The 14,443-nt window shown below is 44.6% G+C and overlaps 2 protein-coding genes across 4 annotated transcripts in view; one reads left to right on the top strand and one right to left on the bottom strand.

Moving 5' to 3' along the window:
* Window positions 1-2,781, bottom strand: part of lrmda (leucine rich melanocyte differentiation associated) — a 170,758-nt gene extending 167,977 nt beyond the window's left edge. Inside the window, exons 1-2 of the mRNA XM_061284817.1 lie at window positions 2,501-2,781; window positions 1,758-1,858 (exon numbers count right to left, since the gene is read on the bottom strand). Coding sequence (XP_061140801.1) covers window positions 1,758-1,858; window positions 2,501-2,542 — 143 coding nt within the window. The 5' untranslated portion in view covers window positions 2,543-2,781. The remainder of the gene's footprint in view (window positions 1-1,757; window positions 1,859-2,500) is intronic.
* Window positions 2,782-3,324: 543 nt separating this feature from the next.
* On the top strand, window positions 3,325-8,662 carry znf503 (zinc finger protein 503). Of its 3 annotated transcripts, none has more exons than XM_061284814.1 (3): window positions 3,326-6,638; window positions 6,728-6,919; window positions 7,031-8,662. In XM_061284814.1, the coding sequence occupies exons 2-3, from the start codon at window positions 6,839-6,841 to the stop codon at window positions 8,483-8,485; spliced, it is 1,536 nt and encodes a 511-aa protein (XP_061140798.1). In that variant the 5' UTR covers window positions 3,326-6,638; window positions 6,728-6,838; the 3' UTR covers window positions 8,486-8,662. The 3 variants fall into 3 exon arrangements, with proteins under 3 accessions (XP_061140797.1, XP_061140798.1, XP_061140799.1); XM_061284815.1 differs by having other exon boundaries at window positions 6,725-6,919; XM_061284813.1 differs by having other exon boundaries at window positions 3,325-6,919.
* Window positions 8,663-14,443: the final 5,781 nt, after the last annotated feature.

The following is a 14,443-nucleotide window of genomic DNA, read 5'->3' as shown; positions in this document are numbered from 1 at the left end:
TGGCGTTCACACCTGGTGACGCTTGACGCCAAGGCAAGGTCCTGTTGTCAAATCTGAAATCCGTGTAACTATCTCACAAGTCGTGTTTGTTCAACTTCTTCTTCTGCAGATAGATGAAACCGATTTTGCTGCTTAACACAATATTAATCAAGATGCTGTGTTCAGACTCTGGATGAAATTAATCCGGCAGCTTCTCTGTTCAAAGTTAGTATCATATCCAATTTGATAGACTTGATCGTGTTCATTTTCTGCCTTCAGAGATAAAAGACATTTACCGTTTTTTTCCATGTATAATGCGCCCCCATGTATAATACGCACCCTAGAAATGGCATGTTGATGCTGGAAAAAAGCCTGTACCCATGTATAATACGCAGCCAAATTTTGACTCCTACTTAAGTCCGTAAACGTAAAATTATTTCAGAAAAAAGATCATCTTTGGGAACAACCGGATGTTATTCTGCCGGTCAGTATCACTGCGCATGCGCTAGCAAACTCAATAGCGAAGAAATGTTTCGGATTTGTGTAGGGTACATTGTGACCGCAAACGAGCAGGTGTGTGATACGAGAGCATTGTGTTCGTATGGAGCGTGTTTGAAGTGAACAGCAGAGAAGAAAGCGCATCTGTAATGGTGGCCTCCGTATGATATCCGGATAAAAAAATAATAATAATAATAATAATAATAATATATATATATTTTTTTGTACCCATGTATAATGCGCACCCCAGATTTTAGGACAATAAGTTAGTTAAATTTTGCGCATTATACATGGAAAAAAACGGTAACTTCTAAGACTGGGCAAGTTGACTTCCCCATGTTGTGTACCAACCTCACACATGCATTTCTAACACGCCGCCATTCTCTGCAATTAAGTGGTGGATTAGTTACATTCTAATAGGGATCACGTCTATTAAAAGGGAGGGCGTCGCTCGCGTTGCAATAGGAAGCTAAAAACATCATCACATGCTGCTTATTACCTCCACCCACCCATGAACTCCCGGTGTGGTCATGTGAGCGGAGAGGGAAAACCCAAAGGGGGGAGGAGTCAGACTATGTAAAGAAAATACCGCAAAGTACAATTGTCGGGGTTCAAACATGAAACTAAAAAAAAAAAAGGTTCAGAGGCACAATCAAGTGCCTAAATACCCCCAAATCAACAAACATGCTGGTGATTATTATGATGTTCTGAGCAAGACCTGTTCTGAGTTCTGAGTCACCGGACCCACAGTTACCTCTTATGCTGCGTGCATGATCAGTGGCTGCTTTTCTTGAATGGAATCAAGCCAATAGCCAATCATGCAGCAAATTAAAATAGGAATGAAGGGTGTATGTGGTCTGCAATATGAAGATGGATCAAGAGCATGTTCACACTCACACTTACCTTACAGCAGTGCTTCTCAAATAGGGGGGCGCGGTGCTATACCTGGGGGGGCGCGTGTGACCCTGGGGAACAGGCTTTTTTTTTGGCAGTACTAGAATAAAGTGTAATTGCGCATCTACTACAGCAGGGGGCAGTGGCGCTCTCATTGTTACTTCTGTCACGTTTGTGCAACATTTTACGACTTACAAGACAAGTTAGGATAGTCACGGTGGGGAGAGGGAGGGGGGGTCGAATAGTTTTCTTCTTGCTAGGGGGGGGGGGGGGTGCGTAACAGAAAATAATTGAGAAGCACTGCCTTACAGGGACAAGTACAAGGCAGTTATCAAGACACTATGTGCAGTCTAAGTAAGTGAAAACACATGACAAACATGTCTGACCTTAGCTGATTGAAGCTCAAGTCAAGCCTTCTGGCAAAATCTCCAAATGAGTCACCGAGGAAGTCTGGGATGTCCTCACAATCATGTCCAATGTAAGAAATCTGAAAATAAACAAAAAGTGGAAAGTTTAACAGAGTTATCATATGTTAAAGATATATATTTGAGACATTTTGTACATTATTATACATATTCTTTTGTATATTATTATTATTATAGCGACATTATCTGATGACATTTATTTGCATGGCTCCCCTCCTGGTTGAGTTGAGTAAAAGTGTTTGAAAGAGCATTTTGCGGGTGTCACTTTTCACCACCTCTAAGTAGATTTTGTATTGATTGAATCTTTGAATACTTTGGGCAGTTGTCAGTGGATTTATTTTATTTAACACATTTTCACTCCACAACACTTTAAATAACAGTAATGTCAGACACTAGAGATAGTTTTTTTTTCTTGGTAAAAAGTTACATTTGATTTTTTTTTTAAACTATATTGAGTTATGCTCGCCCACCCCCCAGCCAGTTAAAACAAAAAGTGACAGTTTGAAAAGAAATTGGGGGGGGGATCCCTGAAATCACCTCAACGTGGACCCCCCCCCCCCCCCTCCGTGTGCCCTGTCACGCTGGGTGGGAGGAACCTCCACACGTGCTCACATGACAGCTTGCAGCAGAAGAGACGCTGCACCCTTGCTTGCCAGCACATTTGCAAAAACACACTCTTATAAAACAACAATACACACACTTACATGAGTTCCATTCAAAGCCACCGGTGCCTCCCTGTGCGCCATCACTAGCAGTCGGAATGAGCAGACGAATATTTTGCTCGCTTTCTCCCTTCTTCCTCAACGTGTCATGCGAAATGCGGACTTGACGCAGGACTAGGCGTGGATCCGTGGAGCGGCTAAAAGTTACTAACAGTGTGCTCAGCGTGCGGGGGACTTTTTTTTTTTTTTTTTTTGTGGAGTTCTGTTAGTAAGTGCTTTCCGCGTGTCTCGATCAGCTGACCCGCGTGTGCGGAAATGTCCCGCGCTTGCTGGCTGGCTGGCAGTGGGCGGCTTGCTCACGAATTTACAGAGTACATCGCAGCGCACTCTGAGTCGCCTTGTTATATCACACAGCGCCCCACGGAACCATTGGGATCACAAAGAGGCCGTTGTCTCGCCTTCATGTCCATGCAAGTCATTGTGCATGGAGGGCAAAGACTTCAACGCACATGGTGCCACATGTCATGCAGCCAATGCACAGTTCACTTGAGCCCATGGCTAACTGGTTAGCAAAAGGATCATTGCACACAATGAGTTGTGTACAGTGATCAACACTTTTGCATGATAGTTTTCCACGGGGTCATGTTTGAAATAGAACTTGGAAATCCATAGAATTGTATTAAAAGTGGCTTCAAGTAACTTATTTGTTTTTCTTTTAGGATTCTCAATAACCAATCGATGTCAAACCAAATGTGTAGAAAAGCAATTCAATAAACATGATTGACAAGCGTGGAGAAGCCCCCTGCTCCCGAGTGTTTACGTTAGGTGTGACGTCACGCGGTGCACGCCCACTCAGGACTCGCTGGATCCATTCCGCAGCGAGAGGAAAGATGCATACACGCACGGTACGCACGTTACAATCGAAAGAGTGCTTTTTGTCTCAAAAAGAGTACATTTTTAAATTGTTATTCATCTTTGTGCTGTTCTTTAGTCATCTTTTTTTTTACTTTTATGACACTTTTTACAGCGGAGTTTAGTAAACGAGACAGGTAATGATGTCGAGGGACGTCTGCGTGCATGCATGCATTTAAATTCAATAAGCTTTGTGCTTTATTTGCCTTCGAGACTACGATGCTTGTCGATGGGAGCTTGTCTCAATACGATTTAAAGTGTGCCATTTTATTTCCGATTTTAAAGTTATTTGAATAGAAGTGTCGACGTTTCCTGCCTTTGCACAGTTCAAATACAAACAGTTGAATTTGCATGGAAGTCTAACGAGCATTACAAGCAAATATGTCGAAGAACTTTTGTTCAATAAATTATACTTCCATATGCTATATGAAAGGAAGACAGAATAATTTTCAGTGTGTGTGTGTGTGTGGCTGTGTGTGCGTACGCGCGCGCACATGCAAGGCCATTCGTCTTGCAGGACAATAAAAGGAGAGTTTTTTGGGGAGCCTGACACTCACAATTTATGGCTGCCCTTCCTCGCCCTAATAACTCACATATTGTGTCACGGACTGTCAACCCCACGCAGAACACAGCCACGCTGTTATCAATCACACATTTTTGCATATTGTGTCACACACGCACACTGCAGAAAACCCCACCCTCACAAAAAAAACAAAAACAAAAAAAAAAACGCTGGGAACATAGTTAAAGTGTGTGCACTTAACATTTCAAATGACAATGTCACGTTTGCCTCTTTGAAGCCTTTTCCTAGTAGTTTCAAGTTAGTCACATTACATCTATGGTGAAAATATGATCTTGAACAAATATTTACTATTTGTAATGAGCATCTGTGGGTTTTCTGTTCAGGGGTTTTGTAGACCAATCACAATTGCTCATGAGTTGTTATCTTAATTTACATGCCAGTCCAGAGTACAGGCCATAGTTTAGCCACCCTTAATTTACAAACTAACAACAGAAAAAAATGATACTGTAAAAAACTATGGAGTAAAATATTATACTATAATATCCCTATATTGTGACTGCTGCTGATTTGTACTACACCATTAAATTAAAATGATATATGAGAACATGTTTTCAATTGTCTTTGCCTACTTCATCTTGGAGGAATTATGTCAATTTTTTTGGATAACACACGCAAACACACACAAGCACATACACTCGCAGACATACACACAAAAAAGTGCAAATTAATCAATACAAATTCCAAATTTACAAAAAAATAAATAAAACGTACTGAGGAAAGTCAGTTGTTTTGACTCTACTATTGAAATTAGAAGAACGTTGGTTGGTGTGTATAAATTGCAAAATATTTTCATTAGACTAACAAAAGAATACTTTTTTCCCCCCATTTTAAAAATCCAAACTTATTTTTTCTTTTGCACCGAGTGAGCGTCCAGGCCAGGTTTTCTCGTGGTTGTGCCTTTCCAAAAAGTTGACCTGTCAAGGCGATTACCGCAGAGGGAGATTAATAGCAGAGGCGGGTTGCAATAATCATCGTTTTGTTTGATGTGACAAGCCCGATAGGCGTTGATTTACTTACAAACTGATAGGCTTTTAATTGAGCGCCGATGGAGATGAAAGCATTGAAAAGACCCCCCCTTCTCGGTACCCCCACCCTTTACTCCCCTTAAGTCTCAATACTGATTAGCCCTCTCAGCAGTGAATAGTTGGAAGCCATTTTGTACTTTTTCTTTTCTTCGCACAACCTGACAGTCCATCGCTCTTCCTCTTTTTACACACACAAAAAGAAGGCCCAGCGTTTTTTTTTTCTGCATTGTGTGCAAATAAAGGCTAGCCGCCATCAGTGTGTAAAATGTCTGCCTTTGTTATCTCTTTGTTGGGGTTGGCAGGTGGAAGCCATCTGCAAGCACACACATCCAATCACTGCGTCCAATATGCATGGCTATGAATTATTTTTCATACATTTGAATGATGCTCCTTCATGTGTCAAAATACACCCCCTAAAAAAGTTGCTCAACTGAACAAGCATTCATTGACATAAATCGAATGGAGCATTGAGTGACAGCTCTCTTGACAAATAACTGATTGATTGCATCGACTAGGGGTGAAGATAGAGATAGAAATAGGGGGCGGGTTGTATATTATAGTGAAAACATGTGACATTTGCCTCCCCTCCATCACTTACTTTTTGGTCTATTCCTGTCAACGCTTGTCTGTTTAAGCAGTGAGCCGGCTGCTTGCTTGGTCGGTTGGTTTGATGGTTGCTAGGTGGGAAAGCAAAGTTGCTCGGTGGTGCCTGAAAACATCCATTTGGGACCTTTTGCATAAACGTGTTGAAGACATAATTACACAATACTGTACAGTAATTGCAGCATATATGTATTCTGTATTTATCAAGCAAATCTCTTGGAATTATTTTTTTTTGGGGGGGGGGGCAGTTTCACTATTCTGTAGGTAACGTTCTTGCATGTATGTAAGGAGACAGAGTCGGTACGCTTTTCAGTCGTTTATTGAACACTGGCAAAACAGTAAAACACACAATGAGCACACTCACTCAAACTTGCCACCCACTAGGGGCCATACATTGAGTATTTTCTATACAGTTCGTGTCACAAGGTGCATTCTGACAGTGGGAGAGAATGAATAGCAGTCCCCATTTCTATATCTGTAGTCTGCAATGTGGTTCAAACCGTCAGCAATCTGGCGTGAGAACACTATAAAGGCGATCTTTGGGGGGGGAACCCCCAAAAAAACGAGCGAGCGTTACCAGCAAGCAAACATTTAAAGTCTGCCGCGGGGCTACTCCCCTCTCGTGGAGCTGTCAAGGAGGATGACGTCACATCCCTTGACCCTCCAATCACCTCGGGCTGCCATTTGATTGGAAGGCGGCAAAGGCTTTCATCTCGGGACTAATTCAGCTTCTTTTTTTTCCCTCCTCTCTCCTTCCCCGAGTGAAAACGTCTCCCAGTCAGTCTCCAGTGCGGGACGACACGGAGGGAGGACGCGGACACGGACGCACACGGCGGAAGCATCTTTCCACACTCGCAGCTTCTACTTCTTCCGCATCACAAAAAAAAAAAGAAAAGAAAAAAAAGATCGGGATTATTATTCTCACTCGCCTTGTTTTGGTCCGTTTCGCCCCTTTTTGGTCTTTTCCTTAATGCATCCGAGCGAAGCATCGCCGTCCACTTGGCTGCCCATTGGGACATGAGCACGTCGCCCTCGGCGTATGTCCTGACGAATCTCGGTGAGTTGAGCGCAGCCTGGGAGCGAGCCAGTCGTCGGGGAAGCAGCGATAGCGACGAGCCGGCCTCTTCTCTCTTCCTCCACAAGCAGCAGCCGCAGCAGCCGCCGCAGCAGCAGCAGCCGAGGCAGAAGCAGCAGCACTCGGCGCCGCCGTCAGACCCGCTACGGCAAGCCAAGCGACTTCCAGTGAAGGTTTTGAAAATGCTCACCGCACGCTCGGGACACATCTTGCACCCGGAGTATCTGCAACCTTTGCCATCCACCCCCGTAAGCCCAATCGAGGTAAGGAACATATGATCGCATGGGGGGGGGGGAAGTGAAAATGGTGTTTTTCATACGCTTGGTGTGTAGAATACTCTTAAAGTCGTATTGAAATGACTATTTGGTGTGCAGCTGGATGCCAAGAAGAGTCCCCTGGCTCTCCTAGCGCAGACGTGCTCCCAGATCGGCAAGCCGGACCCGCCGCCCTCCTCTAAACTCTCCTCCGTCGCCTCCAATGGATCTAGCGACAAGGATTCTAAATGCGGCCCGCTGAAGATGAGCGACATCGGCGCGGACGACAAGTCCAGTTTCAAGCCCTACTCCAAGCCGTCCGACAAGAAAGATTCGTCGGGCGGCGGAGGCGGCGGCGGCGGCGGCTCGGACAAATCTGGTTTCCGAGTGCCGAGCGCCACCTGTCAGCCGTTCACGCCGCGCACAGGCAGTCCCAACTCGAGCTCCTCCGCCTCCCCCATGCCGGCGGAGGGCAAGTGCGGAGGGGAGCGGGACGACAAGAAGGACTCGGAGTGCGGAAAGAACGGCGCGGACGGCGGCTCGGCCACGTCCAGCCACAGCCGGATAAGCGTGAGTTGCGGTGGGATTAACGTGGAGGTAAACCAGCACCAGGAAACCACGCACGGCGCCAAGACCTCCACTTCCTCCTCCGCGTCGGAGTCCTCCCCGGTTACGTCAGTGTCCTCGGCGTCGGTGCTCGGCTCCGGGCTGGTTGCGCCCGTGTCCCCTTACAAGCCGGGTCAAACCGTGTTCCCGCTGCCCCCAGCGGGCATGACGTACCCGGGCGGCTTGGCCGGGGCCTACGCGGGCTACCCTCAACACTTCATGCCGCACGGAGGCGGCCTGGTGAACGCGCAGCTGGCCAGCTCTTTGGGCTGCAGCAAGGCCGGCTCCAGCCCTCTGGCCGGAGCCTCCCCACCCTCCATCATGTCGGCGAGCCTGTGCAGAGACCCTTACTGCCTCAGCTATCACTGCGCCAGCCACTTAGCGGGCGCGGCGTCGTGCACGCACGAGTCGGCGGCGGCCGCGGCTGCCGCAGCCAACGCGCTCAAGTCCAGCTACCCCCTCATGTACCCCACGCATCCCATCCACGGAGTGCACTCGTCGGCCCCCTCGTTCAGCGGACACCCTTTGTACCCGTACGGCTTCATGCTGCCCAACGATCCCCTGCCTCACGTGTGCAACTGGGTGTCGGCCAACGGACCGTGCGACAAGCGTTTCTCCACCTCGGAGGAGCTCCTGAACCACCTGAGGACACACACCGCGTTCACCGGGGCCGAGAAGCTCATCTCCGGCTACCCGGGATCCTCCTCGTTGGCCAGCGCGGCTGCCGCTGCGGCCATGGCCTGTCACATGCACATGCCGCCGTCGGGCCCCGGCAGCCCCGGGACTTTGGCTCTGAGAAGCCCGCACCACGCACTGGGACTCAGCACTCGCTACCATCCGTACTCTAAAAGCCCGCTGCCCACCCCCGGCGCTCCGGTCCCGGTCCCCGCGGCCACCGGCCCCTACTACTCCCCTTACGCACTGTACGGTCAGAGACTCACCACAGCATCTGCGCTTGGATATCAGTGAAGGGGGAGAAAAAGGAAAAAAAAAAAAAAACTTCGCAAAGTTTATAATACAAAGAATGCAAATATAAAGACTTTTATATGGACATATGGGCGGGATCCGTGGACTTCTAATTGTATTTATTTATGTCTGCTTTAAAAAAAAAAAAAAAGCAGGCTGCAAAATGGAACAAGTCAAAAAGTGCATTATGTGGAAACATTGAGTCGAGAGCTAAAGTGGATGAGGGGAGCACACGCAGTTAGAGAACTAATTCAAAATAGGCATCGTCATTTTGATCTTCATTTCAAAATTGCTATGATTGTATTTGTTCTTATTTAAAAGGAGAAAAACAATGAGAAAGGAAAACTAATTTACATGCATGGTTGTTGTTTTTTTTTCATTTAGAAATTGTCCACATTTGAAATTATTTTTCAGGTGTATACCATGGGAAGAGAATTGGTATTTTTTTGTATGTATCCTGGGGGGGGGGGGAAAATAAGACAATTCTGTTCCATATCTTCTTGTGCCTCATTGATTTGATTCACCACCGGCCACAAATGTGTTTTATTCTCCTACCGTTAATTCCACTGTTATTTCCGTTGAATTAAAAACAACCAAAAGTGAAAAATTTCAGCACGATGTTAATTTTTAAAGCTGGAAGCTGTCAGCATTTGAAAAAAAAAATTTAATAGAAAGTAGGATTTATTTGGAATATAAAAATGGTCGTTGCGCGCGTGTGTGTGTGTGAGTGTGTGTGTGTGTCTATGCGTAAAATTGTGAGTTTAATTTAATTGATACATTTTGCGGTTAAAAAAGGAGGGGATAATATTTTAGAAGTCATTATCAGAAAAGGGTTGTACAATATCGACTAATTCTTACATTTCTTAGGTGTGTAAAATTACATATGTCTCATTTTTAAGTCGATGAAATATTAAATTAAACGTGGAAGAATTTAAGACACAAAAAAAATAAAGGAACTCCCTGTTTCCGAAAAGCAATTTTTTTTACTATGATACTTTTGTGTTTTTGCAGATACGGCGAAATAGTGGTGTTTTAATCCACGTATGGCCACTCAATAGCAAATGTGATAATAAATATCTAAATATACAGATTTAATTAGCTTTTTGCAAAGAATATTGGATTTGAGGTCATTTTAATGCTCTGTTTTGGAAAAAGCGCACCAAATTCAAGCAAGGCGTGAAAGTTGCATGCATGTTTTAGATTTAACTGTAATTAAACATCTAGCCGTTGTATTTTTTGAAATGATTCCCCGTAGACTATCTCACCGAGGGTCCTGTATATACGCCGTGATGTCATGACGACCAAAGCGAACCATTTCCATGTTTTTAGCCACATGACGGTCGGTGCCTATGTTCGGAGGTCCCCGGTGGAAGGCCATTCATCACGCACCGCCGCTGTCACCTGAGGGGGGCTAAGAAAGGGGCAGTGCGGGGGGGGCAAGAAATGCAGGCATATGTGCGCATGAATTAGCGAGACTCCCACCTTGACTTGCCAGCCTGCATGGCCTCCAACCCACACCGTATTTATACACACACATATCATGGGGATGGAAGACGTGGATTAAAGTGGATATTCATTTTTGTCCAGCAGGGCCTTAAGAAGGCTTAGAAGGGGGGGGGGGGGGATATTTTGAGTGAGAGTTCCTTAACAGTACTGGACTCAATGGACACCTTATTAGGTACAGCTGCACTTCCTAAAAAGACTCATTAGAATGGCTGCGTTAAAATGTATTAATGCAGTGGTAGTTTACAATAGTGTAGAAGCACAAAAGAAAAATAATGTAACCACCGGAAAAATGAGTTTAAATAAAAACTGTAGAATACGCGGCACTTCATTTAGGATTTTAAAATTGCGTTTTAAATGATCGCTAATAGATTGTTTACGTTGTTGGACTCCTTGACAGACACTCGGCAGTTTGGGAGTCCCTTGTGTACCTAATGATGCGGCCTTTGAGTAAGTCCTGCACAATTTAAAAATAATTCATCCCCTTAACGACAAACAAAGTTTAGGATATTTTGATGATGACTATTTCAAAAAGTCACACTCATTGTTTATTGTTATGCCTAAGAATGAAAATAATCATTTGAAATACTCAAAAGCTCACATGAGAAGTCAACGAGTTGAAAAAAAAAAAAGTGCAACACTGTCATGTGCACACCGTATACATTCCTGTAAAAAAATAAAATAAAATACAGGAGGGGGGGGGGGGGGCATCGCTTTGCAATAATCTACATTCAAGAATATTACAAGGGTACACACACGCACACACATGGACTGGGTGAAGAAGTATTTTTTTCCCAGCCAGATAGAAAATTCAATACTAGCTACGACAGCAAGCGAACGTTTGCACAACTTGGACAAGCAGGGAAAGCTGTCCTCGTTCGGGGACCACCACAGCACTGGGTTCTGCATAAAGGAGGGAATTTGCAGTGTTTGCAAATAATCAAGGACCTCTTCATGTGTGGTGGAATAAATCCCCACTCTCTTTCCACTCTGATTAAAAATAAAAAAAGTTGAAAGTTCTGCTGGGGCCCGTTTCCACTTGCCTGGTTTTCCCTTGCTTACCAAAGTTGCACATTCAGAAATAGAAGTCAATTGAAATTCATTTTAATGGACTATTTTAGGAGACTTTTCATTGTTCATGCTTGAAGAACTTCCTGATCAGCACCAATTCTGAAGCAGGTCTATGACCTTGTTTCTAAGAATGCATGGGGGGGGGGGGAGGGCAAAAAATCATCACTATCTATCTCTCCGAAAAACCTAGAAAAACCTCAGTCACCGCGTTTTCAACAATTATCTTCAAACGTGCATAATGGATTTTGAAACAAAACTCTGAATTCACTTAACAGTGTCTGAAGTCGGTCCAGCATAACACTTGAGTGGATGAAGTTGAACATGAATGGGAGCTGCTTCCAAGAAACTCAAAATAAAGTCATCTGCAGGAAAGCTGCAAAGACATCTGGCAAGAGGTGAGTGGGTGGGATGCATGGGTCATGACATGATTCACACGCACACACACACACACACACACACACGCACACACACACACACACACACACACACACACACACACATAACCTCGTATTCAACTCTAGCACCACTAAATCTGTCATTAGCGGGTGCATGACACATCTTTTGGTCTGCTCGAACAATTTTGAGGAATGTCAAGAAGGCATGCCATGCAAAAGGCGAAGCAAACGCACCAGCGCAGGAGCAATTATTATCTTTTACGACGTTGTTTTAACAGACAATAAAAGGTCAGAGCGACGGAGGAACCGGACTCTTTATGATCACTTGACATTTTCCCAGCCGCAATTATGTCTTACAATTACATCTTTCCTCTCTTTAATAACATTTGCGCCTCTCAGGAGGTGATCTGGGTGTAGCGCCACTATTCTTTTGCACGCTCGGCCCCAGTAAATGTGTCACTCAAGGTAAGGTGAGTCATGATCTGCTCAGGTGATTTATGCCGACGTGGCGTTGTCCTCTTTGTTGTTGATTGTGGTAATGGAGTCATAAAGTGCAGCTTGTAATAAACACATGACTCCGCTTGTAAACGCTCCCACATCTTTGGGGGATTACCCCCGCCCCCCCCAAAGCTGCCTGTTATTATTAAGACTTTAAAAAAAAAATACAATCATCAATCTGTGCCTTTGCGCAATTTGGAAAACTTCACAATTGAAACCACGTCATGTTACATGTCAGTATATTTTCGGAAACCTCAGTGCAAAGGATAAAAGAACAAGCTAGTTTGCTTTCTCTTTGGCATTTTTGCAACAATATTTCAAAACATGTCAGCATTATCGTTCAAGACATCAGCATACCACATTTACACTCATTGGATTGATTTCAAACTTCGAGTCAGGGCCAGGGCCTCAAATGAATGTTCCAAGACAGGGGCAGGTTTTAATTAAGGACTCCGGTGGCAAATTAGGGACAGGCACTGAAAACAGTATTAGGGATTCAAACAAGCTGTCGCACTGTAAACTGGCTTTCCAAGATATCTACGGTCGTTGTTTGACGGCATTGGGCTTTCAAATCGGGGTTTTAAAACGGGGATTGGGTTTCAAAATGAAATTTAGGTCAGGGCCAAGTTTTTAAACCAGGGTTGGGGAATCGAATCAGGTGCACCCAATAAAGCTCGGGCTAGCGGAGGGACTTCAGAGTGCTAGCAGCAACAAAACAAGGCTATCTGCTACATTGTCATGCTGAACGTCAACAAAAATAAGTGCAGTGCGAAAAGGCCTTAAGGCACCACTTGTCGAACCAATTCATCGAGTCAACCACGAGCAGATTGAGCAAACTTTACGAGATCGTAAGGTGTGCTCCGTATTCGTCAACGTGTGCGTGGTGGCCCACACCCGCGAGACGGCCATTTTGTTCTCATACGCTCATGTGCCAAACTGATTATGAACCAACAGCAAGCCAGCGTCGGAAGATAATTACGCGGTCGACCGAAACCTAGCCGATGAATTCAACTATTATGTATCCGTACAAGACGTGTATTATGAATGCACTAACCTGCAAAGAACGTCAAGCATCTTGTGATTCGGAGTCCTGAGATCCTCCTGAACAAAAAAGCAAAACAGCACGTACAGTCGTTACTCCGCTGCTTTTTACATATAGAGTACAAGCAACAAGCTCATTGGCCACTCCAGCGCACTCCATTAAGGTGCCAGGAATAAGGGTGCATTTTCATCCTTTGTCAGAAGGTGGAAAATGGGCAAATTATCTGCGCGCTAAAACACCCCGGTGCGAAGCGGATCCCCAAAGCCGCCAGAAATGACCTCAATTAGGCTGTCGAGGCACAAGAAAGTGTCCCGTCGGCCCTGAGTGGCGGCGACAGATCAACATTGCCACTTCTCGCCACATCACCTGGATGAGCGCTTCACATTTGGAAATCAATGAGAAGGGGAGGGATTTTCCTGTCTGGCTCGGTTGGCACTGATGTTTGAGAACCAAATTACCCCCATTACACACCCTCGCTTGACGACTATATTTGAGGAGCAGAAAAGGTGTACAGTCACGGGGGTTTTGGAAAAATGACAAGAGTCGCCCCCCTCGCTGCCCCCCAAAAAGTGTACAGTTGCCTATATTACTAGTTGAAACAATAGTAGATTGTACTTTACATACAGTAGACAATTTTGAATACAGTTATCACGCGTTGTAACAAAAATCTGTGAGTCATTGATGCTTGCCCAAACAGGTTGTAGTTGCCCATAGAGGCCACAAGATGGTGCCAAAGCATTTTCTTTTTATTAAACACGGCTATGGCCTGACTAACGTTTCTTAGTTCGACATTGCTGCTTGCCAAGCTGCCACCAGAGAGAACCAAGATGTTGGTTCTCCAAGTAGCTTTGGCCTGAGCCCCAAAAAACTTTCAATAAGAGTTTAGCAGCAAAAAAGAAGATTGGTTACCAAAAAAATAGTCACGATCATGAATGTGCACATCTATGAACGTCGAACCGTTGTGTGTGTTAACAATAGTAAATAAATAAATACATTATCTTTTCGTGCAGTGCTTTGAGTTTAGCTCGTTGGGAACGTGTTTCACGGGAGTTCTCAACATGTTTTTTTTTAGGTGCGGTGTGGGATTATTGCCTCCCTTAAAATATTCTTCTGGGAATGAATGCAAGCCAAGACTAATAAATGCCAAATAACTTTTTTTTTTTTTTTTTTTTAAATTAGCAATGGTACCAATTACTCACTCCAGTTCAGACAAGTGGAATATTTTCAGTGTGCCGCACCCTGAGAATACTGTCCAGTTTCGACGATGTAACCAATGTCACATATTTGTTTTTTGTTTTTTTTTGCACATACAGTACTATCCTAGGCGACTATAACATGCCATTATGACCTTAAAAACTAGAATCACACTAAGGAGAGCTCAGCGCGCCACTAAAAAAACTTAATAAAAAATAAAAAATCTTGGGGCTTGGTTTATTATTTTGCAGGCTACTT

Source organism: Syngnathus typhle, linkage group LG8 (assembly GCF_033458585.1).
Source record: "Syngnathus typhle isolate RoL2023-S1 ecotype Sweden linkage group LG8, RoL_Styp_1.0, whole genome shotgun sequence".
NCBI classification, from domain to species: Eukaryota; Metazoa; Chordata; class Actinopteri; order Syngnathiformes; family Syngnathidae; genus Syngnathus; species Syngnathus typhle.
This window is presented reverse-complemented; position numbering and strand designations above follow the sequence as displayed.

Coding starts and splice junctions, on each gene's coding strand:
- znf503 (XM_061284813.1), top strand. CDS start 6,599: ATGAGCACGTCGCCCTCGGCGTATGTCCTGACGAATCTCGGTGAGTTG. Junction 6,920..7,030: donor CCCCCGTAAGCCCAATCGAG/GTAAGGAACATA, acceptor TTTGGTGTGCAG/CTGGATGCCAAGAAGAGTCC.